A 10,766-nucleotide genomic window follows, 5' to 3' on the forward strand; every position below is an offset into this window, starting at 1 on the left:
TTTCTTTTCTTTGACTTCTGTGATACACTTCCCACTTTACTTCTTATTCTTTTCTTTTCTTTGTCTTCTGTGATACATACACTTCCCACTGGTACCGCCTACTAGCCCCCAAAACAAACTCAACAGCTCCAGTCCGAAAAAAAAAAAAAAAAAAAAAAAAAAAAAAAAAAATCCTGACTAATTTTTTCTTTCTTCCTGCTTTCTAAAACAAATCATTCAGCATATTTCATTGTCAAATTTCAGGATTTGGAACTTGGTGACTGCCTGGTGAGTTTTCTTCTCTTATTTAAGCACTAGACCTTCATCTATTTTCAGTGTCTTTTTTTGATTTTCTCAACTATCTACACCTAACTATTCACATGCTTTTATATTTTCATAGAGTTTTAGAGAAATATATGATTGAAGGCATGGGGATGGAGATAAGGAGATTGTTTGTGATGACTGATGAGACTTGAAGGGAAGAATATCTACAGTTGTAGGCAATAAGCATTGCCACACGGCCCACCCATTTTTGCACTTTGTGATTCTGTGAAGACAAAGTTTATAAGTTAAAATTATTTTGATTTATTACCTATTTTTGGTTAGTTAGATATCATGTGACTATGAGAGTTGTTAAATTGTTTGGTTTATGTTGTGTACAAATACTTGTGTGTTTAATTTTTGTTTTTGTTTGAGGGGTTATTATTAATTAAATTTGTATTAAAAAAATTAAAATACAAGAAAATTTTAATAATAGGGATGATGATGATTGATGGGTTGACTGTTTAAATTATAGTGGAATTTTTTTTTTCTTGAGTGTGAATAACATCCATATAACTAAGTAAAAATTTTTATTAAAATTTTATTTTTTAAAATTCTTTTCAGGTTAATTTTTGAGTCATGTTCTTAAAACTAAAAGAATTATGAGCAAATGAAAAACATTTGATGCATTCTTTAAGAAAAAAGATGTTAGCAATTCAGAAATTAGGACACCTGTGGCTGTAGAAACAAATGTTGATACTTTAATACTTGATGAACATCCCTCAAAATGTTCAAGAATTCAATTTGAAGAGACAGATCGTGATCCAGGATCACGTAAACAAATATGTGAATTCCCTATCAACAAACAAAATGAAATCGGACGAACTTATCTCAAAGAAGGTCCATATCAACCTAAAAATATAAACTATCCATACAATGATGATACTCATCGTCGTCAATTTCAACCTTCATGGTTTGAATTACATAGGGATTGGTTGGAATACTCACCTTCAATGGATGCGATATATTGTTTACCTTGCTACCTTTTTAGTAAGAAACCAATAGGTCGTCCCAGATCAGATGCATTCATTTCAACAAGTTTTAATAATTGGAAAAAGGTGAAAGATGGAATGAATTGTCCTTTAATTCGTCACGAAAGTAAAGATCCAAACTCCCCACATAAAATTACTGTGAAATGTTGCGAGGATTTAAAGAATTATTCACGACATATTGATGAGCTAATTGAGAAACAAACGTCAAAAGAATTAAAGAATAATCGGTTGCGGCTCAAAACCTCAATAGAGTGTGCTCGATGGCTAGCATTCCAAGCTTGTGCTTTTAGAGGTCATGATGAAAGCCTTGATTCAAAAAATAGAGGTAATTTTATTGAATTGATAAAATTCACATCAACTTTCAATGACAAAGTAGCTAGTGTTGTCTTGGAAAATACTCTAGGAAATGCCAAATATACATCACCCACAATTCAAAAGGAGATTTTGCATATTCTTGCTAGTAATGTGCGAAATGCTATTTGTGAAGAAATTGGGGATGCAAAATTTTGCATTCTTGTTGATGAAGCCTGGGATGAGTCGAAGAAAGAGCAAATGGCCATCATTTTGAGGTTTGTTGATAAAGAAGGTTTCATTAAAGAGTTTTTCTTTCATGTTGTCCTTTCTCATTACAACCTCCACATTGAAAATATTCGAGGTCAAGGATATGATGGGGCTAGTAACATGCGTGGTAAATGGAATGGATTACAAGCTCTTTTTCTTAAAGATTGCCCATATGCTTATTATGTACATTGTATAGCTCATAGGTTGCAATTAGCTCTAGTTACAGCATCTAGAGAAGTAAAAGATGTTCATCAGTTCTTTGATCATTTGGTTAATATTATCAATATTGTTGTTGGTTCTAGTAAGCATAATGATGAATTGCAACATGCTCAAGCAGAACAAGTTGAGAATATGATTGCTTCTAATGAAATTGAGACTGGAAGAGGTGCAAACCAGTGGTACTTTGCAACGAGCTGGAGAACTAGGTGGGGATCTCATTTTCAATCTATTTGTAGTTTGATTAAAATGTTTGATGTTACTTGCAAAGTTATCAACACTATCTCTGAGGAAGGGGCTAACTATAAACAACACGGTAATGTCGAGGGAGCTTATCAGGTATTAACATCATTTGAATTTATTTTAATCTTGCATTTGATGAAAGAGATAATGAGAATTACTAATGTTCTTTTTCAAGCTTTGCAACAACATTCTCAAGATCTTTTAAATGCCATGCATTTAGTTTCAACTACAAAATCAATAATTCAAAAGTTGAGAGATGATGGATGGGAGCCTTTACTTGATAGTGTTATATCATTTTGTGAGCAACATGAAATTGATATTTCTGATATGAATACTCGTTACACTAAAGGTCAAGGTAGATATCGTCGTCAAGATGAAGATTTAACAATGGAACATCATTTTAGAATTGGCATATTTACAGTTGCAATAGACTTTCAATTGCAAGAATTGAAAAGTAGATTTTGTGAGCTAACAACGGAACTTGTCATTCTTAGTTCAGCTTTAAATCCCAAGAATGCTTTTAGATTATTCAAAATTGTTGATATATGCAATTTGGTTAAGAAATATTATCCTCAAGATTTCACTGTACATGAACAAGAACTTTTGAAGTCTCAATTGTAACATTATGAGCTTGATGTGATAAAACATCCAGATTTTCAGAATATGAGTACAATTTCCGAGCTATGTAGGGGATTAAAAATTTCAGGAAAGTCTAAAATCTATTTTTTGATTGATAGACTTATTCATCTTGTATTAACCCTTCCAGTTTTTACAGCAACTACAGAACGAGCTTTCTCAACTATGAAGTTGTTAAAAACAAGACTTCGCAATAGAATGGAGGATGAGCTTTTGGCAGATAATATGATAGTTTATATAGAGAAGGAAATTGAAGGGAATTTCATTGTAGAGATGATAATGGATGAATTTTATTCCATGAAAAATCGTCGCCAGGCGTGATTTGATGTGAATGTTCTTTTTTGTATGTCTACATTGAACTAGACAGTTTTTCATGTTTATTAATGTTCAAATTTATGATGATATATGAAAGTTGATAATTTTGTATCTGAAAGTTCAAAAACGTGTACAAAAACACTTTTGAACGTTTAGACCCCCAAAAACCAATTTAATCAACACAAGCAATATGTTAAACAACTAGTGTTCGGAAACTTAACATATGCTATAACATGGAATTGATTAAACAACTATCTAAGCCACAACAAAATAAATCACAGCAGATAATGTAAAGGCAGAGATAGAGAGGAAGGAAGATGCAAACACAGCGATAACACCAGATATGTTATCGAAGAGGAAACCGAAGACCTCTGCGAAAAACCTCTCCGCCGCCCTCCAAGCGGTAATCAATCCACTAGAAAATACAGTTGGGATACAAGGACAGCAATAGACCCTCCAAGCCTAATCTACCCAATGCACCTAAGCCCTCCAAGCTTCTTGCTCCAACGAGGTTGCGCCGAACCTTTTTCTTTTCTAGCTTTCCGGATTCCGCTACTACACCGTAGCATCAACCAATGAATATTGGCTCCTTCCTAACTGCTTCCCAGAACTCCAAACGTCTGTCTCACAGAGATGATAATGGTGAAAACCAGGTTTGGTATAATGGCCTCTCAAGGATTTGACAATGGAGAGGAAGAGAGTGAGGGATTTTGATGAGACTCTAAGGTAGAGATTGTGGATGAGACAATCTGGTTTTTCTTTAGGGTTTCTCTCTCAAAATTCTCTCTGGAAGCTCTCTTTCAATCGTGGGTTAAAAGGGTATTTATACTGAAGAGGAGTGGAATGCGAAACGTCAGGTTTTTCCAAAACAGGGGTGGCTCGCGGCTTGACCTCGCGGCTTGACTAAGTCGCGAGTTCCAGTCGCGAGTTAACCGTATTGCCAGTTGTCCTGTTTTGTCCTGTAGTGCTCCAGCTAGCATGACTGTTCATCTTCCAGCATGCTTGGCACGTGTGCATCTTCTGGCGGGTTGAAGCCGCGAGTCCAGTCGCGAGTCCCAGCCGCGACACTCTGTTTTCTTGCACACTCTTGAGCAATCTTCACACTATCTCACTCACTACCCTTACAACAATCCCACCTAAATACAGGGTTACTAAATGCTGAATTACAAGCAAATTTGGCACGGAATAAAGCCAATTAGATGGTTGAATAAATTCAACCTTACAATCTCCCCCTTTGGCTATTCCGTGACAAAACCCTAAAACAGACTCTAGACTTAACATGTGAGTTGGGAACAGTTGATCAAAACTCACTCACACCTAATTCTAGAAGCTGTGAAGCACTTGAATCATATGAACATAAACTCCTGAAACACAACAATACACCATGATCATTGTAAGCAGAAAATTATAAATGCATATGAAACAAGCAATATAAGATCAAGCATAAGATGGAGTTAATGAACAAACCATGGCTTGATCAACCAAGTGAACACCACAAGGTAGTGATCACAGTGTTCATTCACACTTGGAATGAACACAAGGACATACAAGTTAACAAGCACAAGGCAAGACACTTGTATGTACAACACTCAACCAATGCATAACACACAAGGCATATGCATCTAGGAACAATCCTACAAGGGCACAAGAGTGACAGTACAACAATCACAATGCAGAACATTTAGATTAAAGTACTGATTTCAATCATAGCATAAAGGCTGCACTTAAGCATGGTACATACCACAAGGCCTACAAACTATGCATAAAACATAAACCCTCAAAGCTTACAAAAGCATATGGGTACAAACTAACAAATACCTGAATAACAGTTTTACAAAACATATATAAAAGTTTATCCAAGAGTATATGAAAAGAGTTAGAAACAGTTATACACCAAAACCCAGTGTAATAAAACCATAAAAACCATAAAAACACTAATTACTCCCCCTTTTTGACATGGAATGGCCAAAGGGTCACTGGTCATGTTGAGTTGTGAAGCTGTCAAGTGTAGCAGCCAAGACATCAATCTGGTCTTGCATGGCTCTCATCCTGTCAGAATGCTCAGTCTGGACTGCCCTGATCCCATCAAGCCTTTCCAGAATGATCTGGAAAGCATCTGGAGGTGCATCTGCAGAAGTTGAAGCTCTGGACCTCTTGCCACTCCTCCTTGGTGTTGAGGTGGATGCATGCCCTGCTGCCTCTGCATCAATCTCCATTGGGACTTCCTCTCCTTCATCACCTTCATCTTCTTCTCCTGGAAGCCTAACACTGATCCTTTTGCAGGTAAGTTTGTTGATTGCAGAGGGTGTGGACATGTGACTGATGTCTTGAGGAATTTGAACACCCTTCCTTCGAAATATCCTCATTAAGAGACTGGGAAAGATCAGTTTTGGTCTAGATGTTGTTCTTGTCTCATCCACAATGATGTCAAAGATGTGGGAACTTATATCTATGAAGTTCTTCTCTTTGAGATCCATCAGAAAAATTGCTCTAGCACAATTGATTGTGGTCAACTTCTTAATAGGATAAAGGTTAAACATCATGATTATGGTTAGAACCCTCATGTCCACTGGAAAGGCAGTGGTATTCAAACACTTCCCTTCTCTCTGCCCACCTATCCTCTGTTGAACTGTTTCAATAGAGACACTCCTATCCTTGAAATTGATAAACTCCTCATCATCCAAACCCTCAAGTCCTAGTACATCATCTATGACATGTGCATCCAAAATGAATTCTTTCCCTCTAACCCAGCAATTTAACTCATTCTCCTTTATCACAGCATTTGAATAAAATTCTCTAATCAGGGGTTCACACACCAAAGGGAAATCACTCAAGAGTTTGTCCCATCCTCTTCCTTCAAAACAACCGGGAATAAAAGTTTGCCTTAAATCTTCCAAATCCACAAATCTCTCTTGAATGATTCCTGCATTCAAGAAGTTATCCTTGTATCTCTCAAAATGATGAACTGACCTAAACAATCTAGGATCCATCTTAAGTCTTTTGTCAGCTCTTTTAGCAGTAGATTTCTTCTTCTGGGGTGAAGGAGCCATCTGTGAACAATCAGAAAAGGCCACAACAACATATAACAATATATGTGCATAACCAGTCAGTACCATGTAGTTAACAGAGAGAGATATCAATCAAACAAGTGAACTTCAAACACTTAAACAGCAAGCAATTTAGTTCAAACATATGGATAAACCAAGCCTAGGATAGGAAACACATGAACAACATGGTGAAGCTATCCTGAAGGCAAATAGATGACATTGAGGCAGATTATGGAAAATGATATGACATACACACAATATATTGAGCCTAACAGAATCTTCCCACAGATTAACAATCTAAGACATGCAAATCTAGCAAGGGAAAACTCACACCCTCAAACAGAATCAAGAGTAACATCAACAGCTCAAAGTTCAGATTGAAATGAAAGGAATACTTAGCTAAGCACAATAGCAGTAGGAATAAGACTATCATTAACACAACCTATATCAACAACATCCACACGCAAAGCAAGAACAAAGAGCAGAGACCGAACCACAAACCCATTTCAAAAACACAATCAAATGCGAAAAATCAAGGGTAAAAGCACAAAATCAAGTAGAAAAGAGTGAAAATCAGAAAACCCATACCTGGAACTCGACGATTTTGGGCTGTAAGAATGCAACACAAGAGATTGGAAAAAAGGGAGCACGGAGTGTTTGGGAGGGAGAGTGTTTAGAGGGAAGATGAACAGTCACAAAAATTCGAGGGAAAACTGAAAGATGTTTAAAAACTGCTCCCGTTTCTGCAAAACACGCGATTTTCGCGACTGGTTCAAGTCGCCACACAGTCGCCAGCTCAAGCCGCCAAAGCACACAAGAGGAAAATTTTGAAAAATTTTTCTAAGTGTTTTTCGCGACTGGAAGGTCTACCCGTGAGTGAGTCGCGAGCTGAGCCGCGAAAATCTCTGAGTGAATCTCGCGACTGGACCTTCCACTCGCGAACAAGTCGCCAAAACTGACCAGCGAAGATAAAACTGAAGCTCGCGACTTGACATACCAGCGACTGAGCCGCCAAAACAGGGCAAAACTGTATTTTTGAAATTTTCAGATTTTTCCAGCAAAACACTTTCCAAAAACACCTAAAACACTCAAAAATCTTTTTGTGCTTGAATTAACAAAGATTGAGCATGTGAAAACACATTTTATCAAGTACAATCACACAAATGAATATGGCATTTATTGAACATAAACTTGTGTGTTGTGTGTGGATATCAACAATGAAATAGTCCTTTGTCTAATGTGAAGCTTCAATGATCAATTCAACCAAGGCATACACAAATAGCACTAGATCATGTGACCAATCTCAAGTATAGAAATATGAATATATGACTTCCCACACAACTTGATAACATAACTTGGAGCCTTTCATTTTACTCCACTTTCAGCCATAACCTTTGATCTTTTGAGGCAATCATCTCTCATTGTGAGAGGTATAGACAACATTTTTCTTTGAAGAACAGGCCTTTGGCCTTTTTGAAAGAAATTTCACTTTTGATATAAGGTCGCTTACCCTTTTTCCTAGTCAAATACTAGAATGTGCGACAGGCTTTTGCAGCTCAATATCTCTTTTCATTTGGAGATTTACATTTAGTGAGCTCTTTTTAGCAAAAAAAAATAAAAAATGGGAAGAGATATAGACACAAGTCTATGCATGTTTCAAGATCAACATAACCATTCACTAATCATTCATGACAAGTTTGAAGATCTATTTACAACAATCACATAGATTTCAAGATTTTTCCCATAGTGATATGAGTGCATGAAAACAAACAATGCTCGAAAATGCACAAAGCCATTAGCACAAAGGTACACGGCAAAACGAGTTTTAAGACAAAACTCAACAAAGTCAATCAAGCCTTTTTTGATTTTCAGATTTTTTATGCAATTTTTGGATTTTTGACTCAAGAAACAAAAAGATTGATAAAACACAATTAAGAAATATTCATAAACAAACAAACAGAATCAAAAACAACAAGCATACCGAACAAACATAGTCACAAAGCATAGGAAGTATTAATGCATGGACATGTTGTAATGCTTATGCATGAGTACCTCTTTTCACCCACACGGCACTTGCGTTTGGGGTGATTTCCTTAGAGGATTGGGTACGGGAGTTAGGGCTTTCAAACCTTCGTGAGAAGCTTTCCAAGCAGTTGGTGAATGCACCAATCATCTTCATCACGTCCATCATTCCGGGATCTCCATTTTGCTCTCTAGGTTGATCCCCTGCCCAAGTTCTCCTATCAGTTCTTGGTCCTCCTGACCTTTGAGGAGTAGCACTGTTCATTGCCCTCAGCTTTTGGCAATTTGGTCGAGTGTGCCCTTGAAGTCCGCAATAATGGCACACATACATTCCTCTAGGACCTCTTTGTGGTCGTGGACGTGACTTGGCACGAGACTCGGACCTGCCCATAGACTGATTCCGATGATTCAGCATCAGTTGGTCCACCACATTCTTCTTTTTCTCCACCTCGAGGTTCACACTCGTAGAGTCAGCTACAACTGGATCTTTGGACTTCACAAACTTCACTTCTTTGGTGACATTTCCAGTTGAGCTACTTCCTCCGGTATATCCCAGTCCGGATTTGTCTGAGAAGCTCTTTTGAGATGATATAACATCATCTAGCTTCTTGGTGGTGACCCTTTCTATTTTTGCATTTGCTTGAACAACCTCATTCTCAAGGAATCTCACTTTAGTGTAGGCTTCGGACAGCTCACCATTAAGAGTTTCAATCTCGCATTTGGCCTCCCTATACCGGATTAGGAGACTTTTGTAGTCCTCCTCAGCCTTCTTCATCTTTCTCACAGCAGCCTTGGCTACCCTTATGTATTCACCTGATTTCTCCAAAAGTGAGTTGTAATTTTCTTGAAGAGTTTCTGTGCTTTCTTCTTCTTCAGCTTCAGATTCTTCAGCAATTCCTAGTGAGTCATCCTCACTATGTTCTCCAAGGTCTTGAACAAGCAAATTCAATTCATCCGAAGACTCAACATGAGCAATAGTCATGAAAGCTGAGTAGTTCCCTTCTCCATCACAGCTCTCTTCAGATTCTGAGTCGGACGAGTCTGAATCACTCAAGGTCGTGGCATACACCTTGCCTTTTGATTTCAAATAGTTAGGACATTCCCTCTTGAAGTGTCCATGCCCGTTGCATTCAAAACAAGTAACACCTTGTGTGGATTGGGATTCTTTTCCATCTTTCCTTTGGAAATCCCTCTTCTCCCTTCCAGAATTTTGGAATTTTCTCTTATCATCAAATTTTCCATTGTTTTTGAATTTCAAAAACTTCTTGAAATTTTTAACAAGATAGGCTACATCCTTGTCCACCATATCTTCTCCCGAAGATCCTTGATCTTCCACCTTCTCATTAACGGTCTTTAGAGCAATGGATTTACCCTTCCGTTGATTTGGCAGCGACATTTCATAGGTCTGTAGAGAACCAACCAGCTCCTGCACCTTGATGTCGTCAAGATCCTTGCTCTCTTCAATGGCTGTCACTTTAGCACGGAAGCTTTCCGGCAATGATCGAAGGATCTTCCTTACAATCTTAGAGTCCTCCATCTTCTCCCCCAAGTTAAACTTGCTGACAACCACTTCATTTAACTTCCCATAGAACGAGTCGAAGGACTCATCCTCACTCATCTTGAGTTCCTCAAACCGAGTGGTCAGCATTTGTAACTTGGTATCTTTCACCTTCTTCGTGCCTTCATAAGTTGTTTCCAGAATCTCCCATGCATCTTTGGCAATAATAATGTGAGAAATCCTGTGAAATTCATCTGGAGACACACCACAGAAAATAGCATTTAGTGCTTTACTGTTAGCATTAGATGCAGTAAGTGCTGCCTTATCCCATGTGGATTTGGCTGCTTCAGGTTTGGTCCAACCCATCTCAACAGCATCCCACACGGATTCATCAATAGAGCATAAAAAGGCTCTCATACGAACCTTCCAAAATGCATAATTACTTCCATCAAAATATGGAGGTGCATTAAGGGATTGAGACCTATCCATCTCAAAAAGAAAGGGAGTCAAGGATCACACAATGGTAATGAAACCAAACAGATGTGTACCCGCTCTGATACCAATTGAAAGTTCAAAAACGTGTACAAAAACACTTTTGAACGTTTAGACCCCCAAAAACCAATTTAATCAACACAAGCAATATGTTAAACAACTAGTGTGCGGAAACTTAACATATGCTATAACATGGAATTGATTAAACAACTATCTAAGCCACAACAAAATAAATCACAGCAGATAATGTAAAGGCAGAGATAGAGAGGAAGGAAGATGCAAACACAGCGATAACACCAGATATGTTATCGAAGAGGAAACCGAAGACCTCGGCGAAAAACCTCTCCGCCGCCCTCCAAGCGGTAATCAATCCACTAGAAAATACAGTTGGGATACAAGGACAGCAATAGACCCTCCAAGCCTAATCTACCCAATGCACCTAAG

At 37.8% G+C, this 10,766-nt stretch overlaps 1 protein-coding gene across 1 annotated transcript; it reads left to right on the forward strand.

Annotated features, from left to right (window-relative positions):
* The first annotated feature begins 1,370 nt into the window (after positions 1-1,370).
* LOC126722438 (uncharacterized) lies at positions 1,371-2,933 on the forward strand. The gene has a single exon (XM_050425589.1). It carries the CDS (start codon positions 1,371-1,373, stop codon positions 2,931-2,933), a length of 1,563 nt encoding a protein of 520 aa, XP_050281546.1.
* The last annotated feature ends 7,833 nt before the right edge of the window (positions 2,934-10,766 follow it).

This window comes from Quercus robur, chromosome 4 (assembly GCF_932294415.1).
Source record: "Quercus robur chromosome 4, dhQueRobu3.1, whole genome shotgun sequence".
Classification (NCBI taxonomy): Eukaryota; Viridiplantae; Streptophyta; class Magnoliopsida; order Fagales; family Fagaceae; genus Quercus; species Quercus robur.